Raw genomic sequence first — 22,186 nt, 5'->3', positions numbered from 1 at the left:
ATTCTGTTCCCACCAAACCAGCTTGCTCCCCAAAGAGGCAAAGAAAAACAGAGTCATTCTAGCAGTAAATGAGAAATTGCTGATTTCCCATTTACTGCTTTTCTAGTCATGTTACCATATAACTTCTAATGCAATAAAATTGATTTTTGAATATAAACTTGGAACAAATTGAGAAATGCATTTTGATAAAATGTAAGGATAAGCCGGAGCTCTAAAGAAGAGCACTGAAGGAGAAAACATACCCAAACCATATAGCAGGTTGTAAAATTCACTGCTCTCAGATGGAAGGTGCTTGACCACTTCTGCATGGACTTCTCTGAGCCACCTTATCTGAAATGGATATTAGGCTGGATTTGTGACTTGCCTCTTTAAGGAGGATGTTGACCAGCTGTAGGCTATTCAGATGAAAGTGACTAAACTGACGAAGGGTTGGAAACCACAGCAAGTAGCAAGTGAGGAATGTTTGAGAGGTACCTCTGGTTTCACAGCCTAGAAAAGAGAGGATGGGCTCTTCAAGGATCATCCTATGTGGTTCCAGAAGGAAGGCCTAGAACCAATGAGTGGCAGTTATAGGGAAATATATTTAGGCTTAAACTTAGGAGGTCATTCTAGCAATTAGAACTGATTGGATGGGCTGCTTCATGAGTTCTCTAACAGGCTGTGAAAATGCTTAAACTGGAAGGTACTCAAATGGATGCTACAGAGTCCTATGTATTGACTAGTACCGTGGTCGGCAAACTGCGGCTCGCGAGCCACATGCGGCTCTTTGGCTCCTTGAGTGTGGCTCTTCCACAAAATACCACGGCCTGGGCGAGTCTATTTTGAAGAAGTGGTGTTAGAAGAAGTTTAAGTTTAAAAAATTTGGCTCTCAAAAAAAATTTCAGGGAAAAAAAAAAGAGACATATGTACTACTACTTGTAATACTTCAAACAATTTTAAAAAATGTCAAAAAAAATAAAGTAAATGCTTTAAAAAAATTTTTCAGTCGTTGTACTGTTGATATTTGGCTCTGTGACTAATGAGTTTGCCGACCACTGGACTAGTACATAGTGTGGAAGATGCTTAATAAATGTTTGTTGTACAAATGAATTGATGCAATGTTGTAGGTGAGAGATGTGGTCTAGGTAATTTCTAAGTTCCTTTTTGGTTCCAAGATTCTTTGACATCTAAAATCACATTCTGGATAAATGGTATTATCTCAAAAACTACAAGAAAAAAGAAAGACACTAGACCCTGTATGGCAGGCTCCCAAAAGTTCATTTTGCTCCGTCAATGTGCTGTCTGCCCTCTTGGAACACATTGTATGCTAAACCAACCACGCTTTCACTGAGCACTTTCGACAAGTTCAGTAATGTGCCAGACACTAAAGCAAGAGGGTCAAACCATAGCATACTACTACAATAAGAAAAATTGTAAGAATATAATATCCACATTTCTCTAACTAGCCTACCACATTTTGGGCTTTGCGACCAGCGGAGGAACATAATAATTGATCCCTCTCTTAACCACAAAGGGCTGATTCCTGGCATAACAAAATTAGAACCTGGGTAATAGAGATGTGCAGAAGGAAACAATTTTCACATAAAATAACATTATTCCTGGCAAAACAGGCACACGTTGTTGAATTCTTATTGTGGTTTTTGGCAGAAAAAAAAGTCAGTGCTGAAATATTGGCAGTAGAGCTTTTCCACATTTAATTTTGAGTTGGGGATAGGGTAAAAGTTATGATCTTCTTTAGGAAATAAAACTAAATAAATATCTACCCATGCTCTTCTCTCTCTCTCTCTCGGAAAAATGTTAGAAGACAAAACAATTTTTTTAACCTTTAGTTAATTGAAAAATAGCCACATCCTTGAGCATCTACTGCTCTGCAAAAGAGTAATGTCGGAGCAATGGGCTTTCCATGGAATTGTTTGTTTGTTTTTTAACATTAGCACTCCTTTAAAAATTTATTGATTTTTTTACAGAGAGGAAGGGAGAGGGATAGAGAGTTAGAAACATTGATGAGATTCAATCAGCTGCCTCTTGCACACCCCCTACTGGGGATGTGCCTGAAACCAAGGTACATGCCCTTGACTGGAATAGAACCTGGGACCCTTCAGTCCATAGGCCGACTCTCTATCCACTGAGCCAAACCGGTTAGGGTGGAATTGTTTGTTCCTGAATAAACAGATAATTGTGTCTCTGCAGGCTTCTCTGTATTTTGCATTTTCTATTAGTAACTTTAGTGCTTAGTCATTTAGTTTTCCATTTGCACTCAGGAGTCGTGTTTGCACATAAATATTTAGAAATTGTTGTTGTGTGGAATTGGTGTTTATCTGCCTCGGCGCCCACAGGTGCCAGCAGGTGTTCCTGGCCCAGAAGATAGCTGCTGTGGGAAACATGGGGAGGGCCTCAGGGAGGCGGGAGGGGCGCATGCACATTTAGGCCTTTTACTGCTTCTAGATATTTTCCACCATCCCCTCTGCCACGGGATTGATAAGGATGCAAGAGGCCATATTTGTTCTACATTCTTTGAATTTTTCTCAATCTCTCCTAATGATGTGAGTGCTTAGCATCAGGGTGCCCTCTGAGTCCAAGCACACTCACTGGACAGCTGCTGACCCCTAGGAGTTGGCTGCCCAGGAGGAGTTCCAGTTGGGCCGCTCTTTTGGTTTGGCAAACCAAAGTATCTTGTTTTGATAAATAGTGTTCATTGAAAAAACTTTTCTGGATGAAGAGCCCTCTCTGCCCCTAGTGGTTCTAATCAGATTATTTTATTTCTAGAATCAGGATGTCTGCTAACTCAGCATGACTGGGTATGAATTAGAAAAATGTACCTCTTCTGCAGGCTTGTCGGCAGCTGCAACGCAGATCGGGGTGTGGGGCAGACTTTAGGCTCCCTTGTCCCAGGGCCCCAGTGCCCTTGAGCAGTGCACAACCTGTACGACCGTCTGTAGTGGCTCAGATAAAACCTAGACTTCTATTGTACGAAACTTTTTAAAGTCCCGAGCTGAAGCAATAACACAATGCAAGGTTAGAATGTGTGTGTTTTCATGGTATGCACTTTTAAATAATAATAAAGACATTAATCACATGCTTGATATTTTCAAATTAATGTATTTTGAATATTTTCCATATTTTCAGTATTTTCCCCCTGAAGTTACAAATTATCTTGTGATACTTTATTTCAGCATTTATTACCTATCATATGAGAGATTCCACTTTTAATGCCTGGACTGGGCTGAATGATGTCAATTCAGAGCATACTTTCCTTTGGACCGATGGGCGAGGAGTTCACTACACCAACTGGGGTAAAGGTTACCCTGGAGGAAGAAGGAGCAGTCTTTCATATGAAGATGTAAATATCACTTTCAAGTCACCTCTCTATACCCTACCAGTTTGTTTAAAGTCATCATATTCGCGATTAATCTGTGAAAAATCAACCAGCGTGCTTCTTGGTCTGATTCATTCTTGCGGATTTGAACTGTTTCAGACTAAGCCAGCCTTGAAAGAAGGGGTACAGATTCAGCTAAGAACTCTTCAGTGTGGGGGTGGCGGCAGTGAGGGACAGGGAAAGCCAGCTCCATGGTGGGCCTAGGTGGTAGGCAGGAGGGAACCGGCGTTATCAGCTGCCCCTAAACTCCTGAAGCTGTAGTGTTTGGGGTGTAGTCTGGAAGCTACTGCTACTTCTAAAGATGTCCTCCTCCTCCCCATCACCATTACTGAGCGAATGTCTGCAGAATGCTTACTGTGTGCCAAACACTGTGCTCAGGGCTTTAGTACATTAACCTAAGAGACAGATTGCTTCTTTACTACTTCTAATCTCATATCATCGAACTGTCAACTAATCAGTGTTAAACACCATGCTGAGCATTGTGAAAAACATTAAGATTTTGTTCTTAAAGAAGCTCACACTGAAGCTAGACCACAAGTATTATATAAGAAAGAAGACAGCAAAGAAATGAAAGTGCATAACTAGCACCAGCTCTAAAGCATGAAGTAGTTCGGAGGAAAGAAAGTTACTATCTGACTGAGTGTTTTAATTAGTCAACACTTACCCGTGGAGCCCCTCACGGGGTGGGGGGGGGGGAGGGAAGGAATATGAGAAAGAATCGCTAGGGGTCTTTTTCTCGAGAAGTTTAAAACAGAATGGCGAGGGGCACTTGGTAGGAGGATGGGGAAGGCCCTGTTAGGTGGGCAAGGTGAGTAAAGTCTTCCAGAGAAAGGCACAAGGTAGGTTTGTTCAGGAATAATTGGTTTTGGATGTAGCAGGGGTTTTATGCAGAAAAAGGAATAGGAGTAAGCTTTGAAAGGTGAAAAACAGAATTTAGAGAAATTTAGATGCCCTGTGAAAGGTTTGAGCAGGAAACTGATCTGATCAAAATGACTTCTTTATGAGAATTAATTTGCAGAGTGGGTACATTTTGGTGATAGGTAAGTGATTTTCTGTGGAGAAGTTCTTTGACCCCTCTTTATGTTAATGAGGCCTGAAAAGTTACTGGAGAAACTAAAGTAGAACAGAATGAGATAGATTTTGCTTAGCAAGATTTCAGATATGAGAGGTGAATTTCATGTAAAGAAAAAAAAATTTATTATTGTACAAGTGTTTTTAGAACATAAGGAAAAGCAGAAACAACAGAAAGAAGCAAAATCAGTAATCTTACCCTTTAGTTAAAAAGCATTGTTACTTTTTGTTGATTTTATTCCTAGACTTGTTCTTAGAGTGTCTAAAAATTTATATTTCAAAAAAAATGAATCAAAACACATGTATGGTGATGTTACAATTTCAGTACTTGAAAAATGGAAAGATGAAATACAGTTTGATAAAGAGAGTGGAAGAGAACTTTCCGTATGCATTTTGTGGTGGAAACATGCTTATTGTATACAGGTTTTTAGGACTACATTAGAGATTCTGAACTAGGACGATGGAAGATAAATACAGAAGTGAGATGAGGATGAGGGAAGAACCTTTGAAATATAGGATTGGGGGTTCCTAACTGTCAAGATTCTTGGGATAGTGAGGTTGGAGGCAGGGAGGTGGAGAAGACAATCGTAGCTGTGTTAGCTGTGGATATAGAAATTAATGAAATTTCTGATAGCAGAGTTTCTCAGAACTATATACAAAATTTACCAAACTCTATTTGGTTTTCAGTTAAATGGCAAGAGTTCATTGTGAGGGATCCACCTGGAAAGTTGGAGCAGTGCATGGAAAATAAGGATGAATTGAACTTGCTGTAAATGAATGAGGACAATCTTAAAATTTGGAATTTTGGCTTATTAATGAGTTTATTTAAATAATTGTTGATTCCCACTCTCCCTCTCCCTAAATATGCAGGCTGACTGTGTTGTTATTATTGGAACGAAGTCCAAAGAGGCAGGAAAGTGGATGGACGACACCTGTGACAGTAAGCGAGGCTATATATGCCAGACACTTCCCGGTGAGTTCTACAGCCTCCCCACCTGTAAGAGCTGGAGCTTTTAAATATGTTTTTAAAAATATGACACCCTCATTTTTTTTCTGGGAACCTTAAATTGCTCTAAAAACTAAAGCCTTATTTTTAAAAAGGATCCCCTTACATACCGGCGGGTTTGATTCTTAATATCATCCGTGCATACCTGTGTCAAACAAAATGGGTGATATTTTCTGTAAATCATGAGTGTGCCTTCTCATCCATTACCAGAAAGTTTTGTGCAAATTAAACATGAAGTTGAAACTCTTTCTAATTTTGCTAGAAACTTGGGATGTTTGCTTACTTGTACTTAAAAAAGAAGTCAGAGTAAAAATATTCCATTTCAACTTGCATAATTTGATAAACATTGACACAAAACATAATATATACTTATATGGTCTGTTTCTTAAAAAATGTAGCTACATGATTTGTGTTCCTTTTTTCAGCTTAGAAAGCCTGTTAAGTGAAAATAAAACAGAGTATGTGGATATTTACCGAGATTCAAGATTATGGTTGTATGCATTTTACTTTCCGGTGAAACTAGAATAAAAATGTCTAGCTACACAAGAAGAATGCCAGAAATTAAGAAAATCAACTAGAGATAAGGGTTGAGGTGGGGTTTGCTGTCATCCTAAGTACAGCTCTTGGGGGATCAGTTTGAGTTAGAAAGCACTTCTTCCAGAACTAAAATGTTTTTCTACTTCCTGGGGAATCCGGGAACTAGTGCCAGCTTCTGACTAATGCCAACGATGACTGAAAATCACTTCAGGAACTTGCTGATGATTGAAAAGTATTGCAGACATTCTAACCTTTATTAATCCCAAAGCCAGTCTCTTCCAGACTCAAAGTACCCATATATACCGTGTGGCTGAGAAAAGAACTGTTTCAATGTCATTAAGAATTCTGTATCAGATTTAGATGTAAGCCTTGCCAAAAGTTACAGAAACTTTAAGTACTATGACATGTTATCTTTTTTGCTATTTTTAATAGTCTTCTATTTTCACTCATAATTATCTTGTAAAATTGTGATTGCGTCAGCTTTAAATTATCATTATATCATCATTTTTATTACATGAATGAAATTGAGGCAGCTATTGCATTAATGATTATAATTTAATTAAACAACTGTACTATATATATATAAAAAAAGGCCATGCCACTTTCCTCTCTGCACTGTGTCCCACAGGACCAGAGTCTTAGGCCCAGTAATGCCATCTGTGCCTCTGTTCTTTGGGCAAAGGGAAGAGGCTCCTTCTAGGAGTGAATGATGATTCACATGCTTACTTAAAATCTTTTTCTTATTATTATAAATGTAAGTGATAGAGTATTTGCCAACAATGAAAATATTTTGAAGATTTAGGCTTAAGGAAAGGTGTTAAAGTATTAAAATGAAAAAGGCAGACCATAACATTTTATAGACTGTCAATCATGCAAAACAAAACAAGACACTATGAACCCCCTTTTGAATAAAGACAGTGAAAATAAGCATAGTGGCTGTATTTGAATAGTGGGGTTAGGATGATGTTTCATGCCCTCATTTATCATATTTTTCACAATCTCTATATATAACATATACAAATATATGAATAAAAATATAAAATATATGTAAATAAAAATACTATTTAAAATACATATCTTCTCTGTTGAAAATTTATAAAATACAAAAAATATAAAGAAGAGAAAATATTGCCCACAATTTAACCTCTCAATATTTTCGGTTTTTTTAAAATAAGTTTTTCATAAACAAGCCAATTGGACAGACGAGCTAAGCTGCCTAGTTATTGTTGTTGTTGTTTTTCTCTATCTCAAGCCTCATTTTCTACTTTTCATGGTCCCAAAATTTCCCAACAACGTTTAAGACAAATCCAAGCTGGGAAATGTAACATTTTAAGGACCCTGGCCTAGGTCTCTTGGTTTAATGATATTCTACCAACACAAGGTGGCAGCAACAGCAGAAGAAAGAGGAAGCTGCCTCCACCTGCTGAACTGGAGTTGTTGCCTTCCCAGCATAACCAAAAGGAAGTTTGGCATTTATGTAGTGGCAGAACAAGGCGGATGGTGGGTTGGGCTGATATACAGTGGAATAGGCAGAAAAGTGGCCAAGACAAAATCGATAGGCAAGGTTATCTAGAACCCTAGCCCAGAGGTTGGAAAGCTTTTCATGTAAAGAAACAAATCGTAAATATTTTAGGCTTCGCAGGACACACAATCTCAACTGCAACTACTTAACTCTGGAGATTGAAGAGGAAAGCTCAGAAAGCCAAAATGATTCTGACTTAAAAGGGCTCCAGTCCCTGAGTCATTTTGGATAAGATATGGGATTTCTGGTGAAGGGCACAGGAAGTCATGAGTAGGGACAGCTTGATCCTGAGATCAAGGGTAAATGAACCAGGCAGTCATGGATGGCTTTATTCCAGAACTTAAACCTGTCTCTTGAAGGTGTGTTACTCACAGGAGGGCTCGCTGAGATACAAACAGATGCAAATTCATGGATAGAGTGGAACAGATCGGGGAGGGAGAGGAAGACTGTTCTTGACTTTGAAATTTGACCAACTTGGAAAAATAAAGATTAGCAATGATAGGATGATAGATGGTCTTTAACTGATGGAATTAAACTGTGTCATTTATTTCACCCAGATACTATATCTCATTCAACTTGAAAGCTTTTTTTTTTTTAATTTAGAAACTTGATTATATAATTACCTTAATATTCTAAATACAGTTTGGAGATTATTTAATTCAATCAGGCACACTGACTAAAAATAGAGCTTTGTTTTAGGTGTGAAATGGCTCATGAAAATACTTTTAACACCCGATGGTTTGGATTTGTGCTATTGCGATTGTTTTTATGATGTATGAAATATAGTAGATGTGTATCGATGGCACTCAAGTAATGTTTATTGATAATACTAATGAAAATAATCTTTGTACTCCAGATGCTTCCTTGCCTAATTCTCCGGCAACAGTTCCAACAGATGGCTTTATTAAGTTTGGTGAAAGTAGCTATTCTCTCACGAAGTTAAAGTTACAATGGCATGAAGCAGAAAATTACTGCAAGCTTCACAATTCTCTTTTGGCTAGCATTCTAGATCCCTATAGTGATGCATTTGCATGGATGCAAATGCAAACATTTAATGAACCTGTGTGGATCGGCCTGAACAGTAACTTGGTAAGATGTGGACACGTGTTTGACTTGACATGATTGATAAATTGTGATAAAATATGATTCTCTTTCTATTGATCTTGTTAAACACTTGTTATGTATAAGAAACTGTGCTGGGGTATATGAAGAATACTAATATGAACAAGACCCAGTCTTTCAAATATCCAATGCCTTCAAGGATCTAGTAAGCTAGTGATGTATGTCGAAAATCAAACAAAGACTTATCTAACTTATATCAACTCTTACATTGCTTTTTAAATTTATTTTGACTTATAGTTGACATAAAATATTATATTAGTTTCAGGTGTACAACATAGTGATTTAACATTTATATATACCTTGCAGAGTGATCACCACAATAAGTCCAGTAACCATTTGTTATTGTACGAAGTTATTAGAATATTGAATCTATTCCCTATGCTGCACATTACATCCCTGTGACTTATCTAAAAATGGGAAGTTTATACTTCTTAATTCCCTTCCCCTTTCTGCCCATCTCTGCACCCACTCCCCTCTGGCAGCCATCAGTTTTGTCTCTACATCTGTGAGTTTATTTCTGGTTTTATATGTTTGTTTGTATTGTATGTTATATTACACATATAAGTAAGTGAAATTATATAGTATTTGTCTTCCTCTGACTTATCTCACTTAACATAATACCCTCTAGGTCTATCCATGTTGTTGCAAATGGTCTTTTTTATGGATGAGTAATATTCTATTGTATATATGTACCACATCTTCATTATCCATTCATCTATTGATGGACAACTCTCCTATTGCTTTTTCATTTGCTTTTAAAATTAAATTCTGCAGCTGAACAGTTTTATTTATTAATTTGTGTCACAATGACAACTATGGCATGGGAATTAAGAAAGCAGGTCAGGGGTATAATTCCTGGATGATCAGGATACTTTTTATCTTTTGGGGCAAGCCATTCCAGAGTTGTTTTCAGTCCTGAAGTTGTGGAGCTTCCATCCATGTGTAAGAACTACCATTGCAGTCAATTCCCTGTGTTCCATGTTGGCAGAGAATAGGGTGGAATGAGAGATGAGCTACAGAACTAAGAATGGTGATGGAATTGCCAAAACGTCCTTAAAATGAGTTGTTTCTGATGCCCTGTGATCCACCTACCCACTGTCCATACATCTATTCATTTAGCTAGTCAACCAGAACCAGAAGTGTCAAGAAGTAATCCTATCTAATAAAGAGGTAGTATGCAAATTGACCATCACTCCAACACACAAGATGGCTGCCACCATGTGGTCAAAGATGGCCGCCCTCATGTGGACACAAGATGGCCACCACAAGATGGCTAGCAGGGAAGGGCAGTTGGGGATGATCAGGCCTGCAGGGGAGGGCAGTTAGGGGTGACCGGGCTGGCAGAGGAGGGCAGTTGGGGGCTACCAGTCCTGCAGGGGAGGACAGTTGGGGGGGACCCAGGCCTGCAGGGGAGGGAAGTTAGGGGCAATCAGGCTGGCAGGGGAGCAGTTAGGCATCGATCAGGCTGGCAGGGGAGTGGTTAGGGGGTGATCAGGCTAGCAAGCAGAAGTGGTTAGGGGCAATCAGGCAGGCAGACAGGCAAGCGGTTGGGAGCCAGCAGTCCTGGATTGTGAGAGGGATGCCTGATTGTGGTGGGATCAGGCCTAAACGGGCACTCGGACATCCCTCAAGGGGTCCCAGATTGGAGAGGGTGCAGGCTGGGCTGAGGGACACACACACACACCCATGCACCAATTTTATGCACTGGGCCTCTAGTTAAGATATAATACATGAAGAGTCAAAGAGAGGTTATAAAAAATGCTTCAATAGGAGAGAAAAGGGGTCAATTAGCCATGAGAGAGGACCAGGAGAGCTTCTCAGAAAAAGTAAAACATAGTCTGGGATGTGAAACATAAGGGAGGAGTACCAAAAAGAGAGAAAGGATAGAAGGGGATAACACTGGAAAGTAGGTTGGTGTCAGATTTTATAGAGCTTCTAATGCCATGAGGCAGAGATTAAAATTTATACTTCATGCCACAGGTACTTCCTAAGTAGGGCAGTGAATATTTAAAAGTAAGTAGTTCCATAATGATTTCTGTTATTAAACTTAGCAAGACATGTTTATGTCTGTGTTGACTATTTTTAGTAATTAATTCATTTGATAATTCTTCTTCTCACAGATGTAGTCATAATTCTCTTATGAGAATTTTATTTGTTTTTAGAAAGATTAAATGGCTTTCTACTATACAAGTATTTATAACTAAAACATACTATTGTTTTCCTTACATCTATGGAGTTAATGATTATATAAGCACTTGAGGTCCGATGCACAAAATTTGTACATGAGTAGGCCTTCCTTCCCCCCGCTGCTCGCACCAGCTTCCCTCTGGCACTAGGGACCCAGGCTTCCCTTGCAGCCCCTGCTTTGTCAGGAAGGTCGTCCAGAAGGACATACAGAAGGATGTCTGGTCTAATTAGCGTATTACACTTTTGTTATTATAGATTATTTGATTAAACATGGTAGAATACTACAAAATTCTAACTTGAGATAACACAGGCTTTTGAGTTTTTCATTAAATCTATGGTAATTGCCTTGGTAAATTAAATAATGCATTTAGAAATGGGATGATTGTTTGAATTGTTTAAAAATTCTATTTTCTCTGGTTAATGTTATATACCATGTATTCTTAGGCATTACATATGAAATCTCTTTTAGATGGGTTAAAAGGATTATTGATAAGTGATGTTTTTCATGTCATCAATTAACTTTTATGTGGCCATGAATTTGACTAAATTTAATAAGAAAGTAAGTGTGCAAATTGAATAAAACAGTTAGCTTTTAAAAAATGCCATCATGACCAGTTATAGTTGAAAGACCACATAACTGGAAGGCAAGACCTCGTCCCTCTATTCTTTATTCATAGGGCCTTACCTAAATCATTTGTCACTGGCCTGTTTTAGCAGCCAAACAATAAGATTAGAAGAAATGTTTCTTTCCAGGGCCCATGAGTTCAATGAAAATTACTTAAGTTTTATTAATATTTTAAGGTGATATAATACATATTTTATTTGTTCAGGAGATAAAAACTTTTATTTGGCACTGAAAGCTTACAAACAAGAAGAATTTCATAGAATATGACATAGCTTTTTAAGTCAGTTTTTAAAATTATCTTCCAAAGATTTATTTATTGTAGCCTCCTTTTTAAGAAGGGCAGCATTTACTGAGTTTGAATGGGTAGAAATGATTCATGTTGTTTTTTAAAATTCCTAAATGTCGAAAGCTCTCTGTAATATCATAGTCTTAAATATACTCTTCACTTGGTTCTTCTGATATTTTCTAAATGAAGCAAGACTTCACATTAATGGTTGTTTTTGTTCTTGCAGACCAATGGTGAATACATTTGGATTGATAAATGGAGGGTGAGGTATACTAATTGGGCTACTGATGAGCCCAAACTGAAATCAGCATGTGTTTATATGGATCTTGATGGCTATTGGAAGACAGCACATTGCAATGAAAGTTTTTATTTTCTCTGCAAAAGATCAGATGGTAATTGAATACACAAAAACAATCTAGAAATTTTCAATTTTCTCAATAAGCTAATATATAACACTGTTGACATTATTAAACTGTAACATGTCTTGGGTAGCTTAAGAATAAGATAAGACATATTCCTTTACCTAACAAAAGACTGGCTTGGTAATAAACAAATGTACATAGATCAAAATAGTGGAGATAGAAATTTCCTTCATTGCAAGAGTTTATTTGCTCTTTATAAATTTCTGAATTCTTATTATTGAGATTTTTTTCTGAATCTATGTCACATTCCCTAGGAAATTATGATTACTTTGATGTTTATAACCTGTCGATTCATCAGTTAGTGATATTACGGTGAGAGTGTCCTAGAATGCAGTCTTAGAATTGGATAAAGGTGATTAAGTCCTATAGTTCTAACTATAGCACTTAGTTATATCACAGATGTCAGTCATAACTAAGAAGGGTTTACAGGGATGAGGATTCCCGCAACCCCCAAAAAAGAATGTCTTGAAGGGGGACTGACTTTGCAAATTAATTCTGGTGATTTTGTTCTTTGGAACTTAACATCTACTTTCTTAATTATCAGTGTGATTGATTGCCACAACACCTTAGTACATTATATTGAAATATATTTAAAATGAAAAAAAAAGGGTAAAATAAAAAGAAAACCCAATAATAAAAATGGTAGATTCAAATGATTGGCATTAGAATTAAAAAAAAAAAAATGATAGGGTCCTAGCCGGTTTGGCTCAGTGGATAGAGCATTGGCCTGCAGGGTTTATTCTGGTCAGGGGCACATGCCCGGGTTGCGGGCTCAATCTCCTGTGCAGGAGGCAGACGATCAATGATTCTCCCTCATCACTGATGTTTCTCTCTCTCTTTCCCTCTTCCTTCTCTCTGAAATAAATTATAAATATATATTAAAAAAATAAAAAAATAATGGTAGGTAATGAAATTTCCCGTAGCTGCTAATATATTACTCTACACACTACAGAAACTTCAGGTTGTACTTTATTTTGAATGTCTTTTTATTAACAGAAATCCCTGCCACTGAACCTCCACAACTGCCTGGAAGATGCCCGGAGTCAGACCACTCAGCATGGATTCCTTTCCATGGTCACTGCTACTATATTGAGTCTTCATATACGAGGCACTGGGGCCAAGCATCTCTGGAATGTCTTCGAATGGGTAAGTGCCATATTTACTGTGTGAAAATCCCACAGTCATCTATTCTGGATTACCATGATATGACTAACATTGTACATTAAAAGCACAAGGAATGTAAAAATACATAATAATTTATATTGTAAAATTCTTAATAATTTATATTGTAGCAGAATGGTCAACATCATGCCCTCCCCAAAATAATTTCTAATATTGTAGCTTAATATACTAAACTGTTAGGATTCTCATTCTCAGTCATTCAGAGTATTGTATTCATGTCCTATCACCAATAAGCTCAGGTTTCACAAGAACCATTTTGCTTTACCATTGACAGAAAAGCATTCATATCTGGGTATCTTATTTGTAAAGAAAACTCAGGTAGACATGACATAAGTGAATAAATTTCCCCTTGAAATAAAAATGTCAAATAAAGTTAATTTTTTAGGGTATGTCTAAAAATTCACTGAATTAAATTTCATTGAATATTTTACTGTTTTTCTTTTTTTGTGTTTTTTTTTTTTTTACTAAATTTTGATTATGCCCTTAATCAGTGTTCTTCATCCAACAATGGTGTGCAAGAATTATAGCCTCATTTCCCTCAGGTCCATTCAAATTTAACCTTGACTTTTGACTTTTATGTTTATATTTTTCAGTTTTATTGAGGTAAAATTGACATAAAGTTATAATATATTTAAAGTGTACCACATGATAATTTGACATACATGTATTGTGAAAGGACTTCCAGCATCAAGTTAATTAACACATCATCACCTCACATATAGGGTGGGGGGCAAAAGTAGGTCTACAGTTGTGAATACATGAAACACAGAGTTTATACTTGTATTTATTTATTAACTAGAGGCCCGGGGCACAACATTCGTGCACTGGGTGGAGGGGAGGGTCCCTCAGCCCAACCTGTGCCCTCTCACAGTCTGGGAGCCCTTGGGGGATGTCCAACTGGGGAGTGGGCCTAAGCCGGCGGTCGGACATCCTTAGTGCTGCTGTGAGCCCGGCTTCTGCTCCTTAGCCAGGCTTGCTGCTCCTTAACCCTGCTGTGAGCTTGGCTTCTGGCTGAGCAGCGCTCCCCCTGTGGGAGTGCACTGACTACCAGGGGGCAGCCCTTGCATTGAGCATCTGCCCCCTGGTGGTCAGTGCACATCATAGCAACCAGTTGTTCCAACATTTGGTCAATTTGCATATTAGTCTTTTATTATATAGGATTATTGTATTATTTTCCATATGAACAACTGTAAATATACTTTTGTACCACACTGTATTTACTTTTTTTTTCCTTTTTTGGTGAGTTCTACTTAAGTTCTACTCTCTTTAACAAATTTCAATTATATGATACAATGTTATCAACTTAGTCACCATATTTTTACATTAGATCCTTAGGCTTTATTCATCTTATAATTGGAAGTTGTACTCTTTACCAGCCTCTCCCCATTTACCCTACCCCTCAGCCCCTACCAACGACCATTCTACTTTCTGTGAGGCTTTTTTTTTTTTTTTAATTCCACTTGTAAAGCTGATATCATGCAGTATTTGTCTATCTCTGGCTTATTTCACTTAGCATAATGCCTTCCTGGTTAATCAGTGTTGTTGCAAATGGCAGGTTTTCTGTCTGTTTAAGGACTGAGCAATATTTCATCATATATATATATATATATATATATATATATATATATATACACACACACACATACACACACACCCATTGATTGTTCAGTGGCATGTTTTTAAATCTCCATATATATGTGGATTTTTATTTTCTTCTTGTAATTGATTTCTAGTTTTATAACATTGTGGTTAGCAAAGATGCTTGATATTATTTCAATATTAAATTTATTGGGATTTTTTTGTGGCCTAACATATGATCTACCTTGAGAAAGTTCTGTGTTGTTGAGAAGAATATGTATTCTTCAGCTGTTGTATGGAATGTGTCATTATTGATTTTTTTTGTTTGAATGACTTATCTATTGTTGAAAGTGGGGTATTGAAATCTTCTACTGTTATTGTTTTGAGGTCTGTTTATCCCTTCATATCTGTTAATATTTGCTTTATATATTAAGGTACTTCAATGTTGGGTGCATATGTGTTTACATATGTTACATTCTTTAACAAATTGATCCCTTTAGCGTTATACAAGAGGCCCGGTGCATGAAAATTCATGCACTGGAAGGAGGGTCCCTCAGCCTGGCCTGCCCCCTTTCACAGTCCAGGAGCCCTCAGGGGTGGGAGGCGACCCGGCAATCAGGGGAAGGCAACGCCCCATCACACCTCTGCTGCTGCCACTGCCGGCAGCGCAAGCCTCGGCTGGCCCTGGTTACCTGAGCCTCGGCCGGCTGGGCAGCCGCCATTCGAGACTTGCCTGTGCCTTGGACCGGCCCTGGGCGTCTGGGCAGCTGCCATTCAAGGCTTGCCTGTGCCTCGGGCCGGCTCTGGGCAGCTGGGCAGCTGCCATCTGAGACTTGCCTGTGCCTTGGGTATTGGCTGGGCAGCTGCCATCTGAGGCTTGCCTGTGCCTCGGGCCAGCCCTGGACGGCTGGGGGGCTGAGGGGACTGGGGAACTCCAGAGGCAGGTGCGCGGCGGGCCCGGCCTTGCCATGCACCTGCCACCCCAGTGGGGCTGAGGGGACTGGGTGCGGCCATCTTGTGGCTGTCGGTGCCGCCATCTTTGAGGGTGTGGCAGTCAATTAGCATATTCCCTCCTGATTGGCTGTGGGCACTGCCATCTTTGAGGGCAGGAGCCAATTAGCATATTCCCTCCTTATTGGCTATGGCGTGATGGTCAATTAGCATATCCCCTCTTTATTAGACAGGATAATGACCTTTTTTGTCTCTGATTATAGGTTTGGATAAAGTCTATTTTTTTTCTGATACAAGTATCCAACCTGCTCTCTTTTGTTTTCCATTTATATGGAATAATTTTTTCCAGCCATTCACTTTGAGCCTATGGGTATCCATAAAGAAATGAATTACTTGTAGACAGCATATAGTTGGATCTTGTTTCTTTTAATTTATTCACTCACTTTATATCTTTTGATTGGAGAAGTTAGTCAATTTTCATTCATAGTAATTATTGATAGGTATGGACTTACTATTGCCATTTTGCTCATTGTTTTCTGGATGCTTTATAGTTTCTTTGTTCCTTTTTTTCTCTTTTGTTCACTTCCTTTGTGATTTGATCATTTTCTGTAGCAGTATGCTCAAATTCCTTTTTCTTTATCTTTTGTGTATCTACTCTAGGTTTTTGCCTTGTAGTTACCATAGACTTACATGAAATATTTAATAGTTATAATAACCTATTTAAAGCTGATAATAACTTAACTATAAATGCATACAAAAGCTTTACATTTTTATAACCCCTCCCCCCATTTTATGTTTTTGATGTCACAATTTACTTTTTTGTTGTTATTGTTAATTCTCAAGTATATTTTCTCCATTGATTGTTAGAGAGAATGGAAGGGAGGGGGAAAGACACAGAGAGAGGAACATCAATGTGAGAAAGACACATCGATTGGTTGCCTCCAGCATGTGCTCTGACTGGTGCAGGGGATTGAACCTGCATGCCCTTTACTGGAATCAAACACGCAACCCTTTAGTCTGAGGGCTGATGCTCTAACCACTGAGAAAACTGGCTAGGGCACAATTTACATTTTTTAATATTGTGTATCCATTAAAAATTATTATATTTATAGTTATTTTTAGTACTTTTGTCTTTTAACTGTTATACTAGAGTTAGAAGTGATTTACCAACCACCATTATAATATCAGAGTATTCTGAATTTTACTTTATATTTACCTTTATCAGTGAGTTTTATATTTTCAAATGTTTTTGAATTACTAATTAGTGTCCTTTTGTTTCAGTATAATGAACTCTATAACAATTCTTATAAGACTGGTTTATTGTTGATTAACTCTTTCAGCTTTTGTTTGTCTGGAAAAGTTGCTCTCATTTAATTCTGAGGGAAAACATTGCTGGGTAGAGTATTCTTGGTTGGCAGTTTTTTCTTTAAACATTTAAAATATATTATCCCACTCTCTTCTGTCCTCATAGTTTCTGTTGAAAAACCACTTACAGTCTTATAAGGGTTCCCTTGTATGTAACAAGTAACATTTCTCTTGCTTTTTTAAGAATGTCACTCTGTCTTTAACTTTTGACAATTTAATATATGTTTCAATGTGGGTCTCTTTAAATTAATTGTATTTGGGACTCTGTAGGCTTCCTGGATCTAAATGTTTCTTTCTTTCTCCAGGTTAAGGAAGCTTTCAGCTATTGTTTCTCTGAATAGCCTTCTGCCCCCTTATTTTTCTCTTCCCTTTCTGGGACTTCTATATTGGTTTACTTGTTATTGTCTTACAAGTCTCTTAAGGTAGCTTCACTCTTTTTCATTCTTTTTTTTTTTCTTTTTGCTTGCCCTGATGTATTTGACTGTCCTTTCTTTGAGTTAACTGTTCTTTTTAACAATTTATCTAGTTAACCCTTGAACCCATCTATTGAAGTTTTTATTTTTTATTTATTTATTCTATTTTTCTTCTATTTAAGTTTTTAGTGTATTGATTGTGATCTTTAGTTCTGTGATTTACGCTCTGTCAGGTAAGTCAGTTATCTCTATTTTATTAACATAAGTTTGGAGATTTATCTTGTTCTTTCGTTTAGAATATATTCTCTTATTTCATCATTTTCTCTGACTCTCTGCATTAGTTTATGCACATAAGATAAAACAGACACCTCTCCCAGTCTTGAAAGATTGGTCTTGTTCAGAAGATGAACCTCATCAGTCAACCTGACATTAGGTCCTGCTTGTCTCTCAAACCTTTGTGATTGTCCAAGCCACCAGCTTTGCTTTAAGTAACTCCTAGTATTTGAGGTGTGCCAAGACCTGACAGTATCCAAAGGGAAATGCAGGCTGATTAGAAGCTGAACCCTCAGGCAGCAGTTGAGAAAGTATGTGAACAAGCTCCTTTGAGACAGATGTTGATGACCTGGTTTTACTGTTGCAGCAAGCCAGAGGGAAGAAGTGGCAGAAGTGTTCCTCAGCTCCTTCAGGCTCCATGGAAGAACACAGCTAGCCCCTAGATGCATGCAAATTAGCAGCCAAACCCTTGGGCAGCTGGTTGTAAAGTATGTGGTCAATCCTCTTTCATGGAAAGACTTGGAGACTGGCTTTTTTTACTGCTTTCTTTTAGCTAAACCCGTGAGGAGGGTAAGAGGGATAGCTGCAATGAGTCCTTGGGTACCATTAAGTATTGCTTCTTTATTTTCTATAGTCTCATGGGTTATGTGGCTGCATGTACCATTGACTTCAGAAAATGTGTTTTTGGGGAATGTCCCTCAGAAGGGAGCCTTAAAACTTGGGGTGCTAGATGTGTGGTCTAAACCCTTCACTCCATTTCATGAAGAAGCTGGAAGTTGGGGGTTCCCTCCTTATTATATAGCACTATTCTGGGGGTAGGTTTTATGGAGAAAGTATGTCTTAGTCTTTATTCATTTAGATGTGGGCATTTTCTGTCACCCAATAGAAAGGAGTTACTCAGCTAGTGTCTAGATTTCTCTGTGGGAATTGTTCCATGTGTAGCTGTTCATTTGGTGTGTCCATTGAAAGAGAAAAGTTCAGGAGCTTTCTATGTTGCCATCTTTGTCTCTCCCTATGAATTTTGACTTAAAATTCTAAGTCAGATGAAGTCTGCTTTTTCAGTTATTGGGACTTTACTGTTAGATACATATCTGTCTATGATTGTCACATCTTTTTTATGAATTGAAACTTTAATCATAGTAAAATGTATTTATTTATCTCTATTAATGTTTTGTTTAAAAGTCTGTTTTGTGTAATATTGGTAAAGCCAAACCAACTCTTTTTTTTAGTTACTATTTGCTTGGCATATCTTTTCTATGCTCTTACTCTCAACCTATTTGTGTCTTTGAATCTCAAATGTGTCTTTTGTAGGCAGCATATCCTATATAATAAAAGCATAATATGCTACATGTCTGACCGATCGGTCGACCATTCAACCAGTTGCTGTACACACACTGACCACCAGGAGGCAGATGCACTGACTGGTAGGTTAGCTTGCTGCTGGGGTCTGGCTGATCAGGACTAGGCCAGAGGGCCAGACATGCCCTGGAGTCCTCCCAATGTCCCTCCCCAGCCGGGCAACTCCTGCAGTACCTCCCCCGCCAGCCAGCCCCCATTGGCACCAATCAGGACTGGGCAAGATGGCCCTGATCACCGGCCAGGCCGAGGCACACCACCCGTGCACAAATTTGTGCACTGGGCCTCTAGTAATTAAATAACTTAAAAATTTATTTTTATTTATTCTTCCAATCTCTGTGTTTTTTTTAATTGGAATACTTAAACCATTTATATTTAATGTATCTGCTGATAAGGATTTATTCCTGCCATTTTACCATTTGTTTTCTATATGTCTTACATCTTTTGGTTTCTCTATATGATTTATTCCTTCTTTCATATTAAATGTATGATTTCTAGTGTACCATTAATTTTCTTGTTTTTTAATTTACTATATTTTGTTTAGTTATTTTCTTAGTGGTTGCCCTGGGGATGACAATTAACATCTTAATAATATGCAACAATCTACTTCAGATTAATATCAATTTTGCTCTTATATAGCTCTATTCCTCCTGCAATCCTTTGTGATATTGTTGTCATACAAGTACACCTTTATGCATTGTATGTCCATCAGCACAGATTTATTATTATTATTTTATGTAGTGTCCTTAGATCAAATAATGTTTTAAAAAGAATTATAATCTTAAAAAAAAAAGACAGTTTAAAACTCTGTCTTAGCCTTCACTTCATACTTGCGCAGTGCCTCAAGGTCAGCCAGAGGTGAGAGTTTAGGGACTTCTCAGATCTCTCATGAGAATGCACATAGTCCTGGGCATGTGCCACTTCAGTGCATGTCTGTGGCCTTCTAGGTTCCCAGAATAGGTCAATGCTTTTTAAAACTTCATATATATATCTTATTCCTCAGTTTTTCCTTTTAAGTTTTTTGGTTAGCTTGTTGTTTCCCTCAACTATTATCACTGCCTCAGGAAGCTGCAATTTACACAATTGCCCCTGATAGTTGTTGAGAAACACTGCCAGGGAAAGAAAGGCTGTTTACATTACATGAGTCTGAGTCAGGTCAAATAAAGGCAGGTTTTACAGGTGAGGTTTTCCAGAGAACTGTCAGGGAGATCAAATAATGGGATTTTCGAAGAACTCCAACACCATTTTGACTTTTCCAGTGTCTTCTAGGCTAATGGTTTTCACTTTTATTTGAGGGCTGTTGGTTTTTAAGACAGCCACAGAGCAATGAGATTAGCATGAATGATAACACCATGAAACTCAATGTTCTTACCAAAATCCAATATTCATTTATTTATTTTTTTTAATCCTCACCAAAGGACATTTTTCCATTGATTTTTAGAGAGAGTGGATGAGAGAGGGAAAGACAGAGAGAAACATCGATGTGAGAGAAACACATCGATTGGTTGCCTCCAACGTGTGCCTCAACCAGGGCTCTGGCCGGGAAGGAGCCTGCAACCAAGGTATGTGCCCTTGACTTGAATCGAATCCAGGACCCTTCAGTCCTCAGGCTGATGCTCTATCCACTGAACCAAACTGCCTAGGGCCAATCTTTATTTTGAAAAAAATGCTTCCTTTGGGTATTTACACATCATTGATTCTGAAAAAAGTTGATTTTGACAAACTTGTTCATGTTCTTATTGCTTTTGTGGAGCAGAGGATACTCAGGGGTCCTTACTCTGCCATTCCTTATGATGTCAACTGAATTCTGTTTTGGATTTTTTAAATTAAAATATGTTTTATTTTATGTTTGAGTATTTTTTTAAATTTTCAATGAATATGTAGAAACTTTGTTTTAGGTGACTTTATTTTTCTGTAAGTAATGTAAATGATTCTCATTTATTAAAATACATCACAAATATTTTGAAATAGCTATTGTCTATAAAATATATTTACTAATGGACTATGTAATATGTAATCAAATCAAACATCCAAAGGACCCAGTAACATGGGATGCAGGCATATGGTTAAGTGCTCAACATTTAGAATGCCTGGATCATGCCATGACTTTGCACTCTATTATCATTACAATCTTGGCAAATTATTTATCGTCTGCATTTATATTTTATTTAACTATAAAATGGGTACTAATAGTACCCATTTAATAAGGTCGTTGTTAAATTTTGGTGAGATCATGCTTATAAAGCCCAAAGCAAAATGTCTGGCAGGAAGTGCTTAAATTATATTAGTTGTTATTATTAAAAATATAGCTATTTACTATAAAATCTAATGCTGACACTGAATCAGACTTAATCTAATGTATGTTGTCAATGTCATAGTCATTGAACCAGTCTTTCAGTTTTCCCTCTTTTTATTTTGTACAGTCCTATAGATAACAGCTGGATTAATATTCCTGTAGTGCATTGCACCATTCTGTTGCCTGAAAAAACTAAATGATCTTTATTACCACATTGCCCTAAATACCCATTTCCTGCCATCAGCAGTGAGGCCTAACCCATCTTTTTTCACCCACTTATCATATTAGCCAAACTGCACTATATGTTAACACTACTAGTTCCTCCCGATATCTATCTATCTATCTATCTATCTATCTATCTATCTATCTATCTATCTATCTATCTATTTATCTATCATCTATCTATCATCTATCTATCTATCTATCATCTATCTATCATCTATCTATCTATCTATCTATCTATCTATCTATCTATCTATCTATCTATCATCATCATCTAGCTATATCATATCACCAATATAGAGGACTCCAGTGTTTGTGAACCATCACTATTCCTGAAGAAGCTCTCTGCTTCTCTCTTTTCCTTGTCTTTTCTTTTATTCTTCCTCTTCCTGGGAT

At 37.6% G+C, this 22,186-nt stretch overlaps 1 protein-coding gene across 1 annotated transcript in view; it reads left to right on the top strand.

The window, feature by feature from the left end:
* MRC1 (mannose receptor C-type 1) overlaps positions 1–22,186 on the top strand; it is a 102,409-nt gene that overhangs the window by 70,706 nt on the left and 9,517 nt on the right. Inside the window, exons 22-26 of the mRNA XM_080643718.1 lie at positions 3,174–3,340; positions 5,318–5,420; positions 8,369–8,601; positions 11,959–12,124; positions 13,151–13,300. Coding sequence (XP_080499844.1) covers positions 3,174–3,340; positions 5,318–5,420; positions 8,369–8,601; positions 11,959–12,124; positions 13,151–13,300 — 819 coding nt within the window. The remainder of the gene's footprint in view (positions 1–3,173; positions 3,341–5,317; positions 5,421–8,368; positions 8,602–11,958; positions 12,125–13,150; positions 13,301–22,186) is intronic.

This window comes from Plecotus auritus (assembly GCF_963455305.1).
Source record: "Plecotus auritus genome assembly, chromosome: 1".
NCBI lineage: Eukaryota > Metazoa > Chordata > Mammalia > Chiroptera > Vespertilionidae > Plecotus > Plecotus auritus.
The sequence above is the reverse complement of the archived record's forward strand: the minus strand, read 5'-3'. Positions and strand labels throughout refer to the sequence as shown.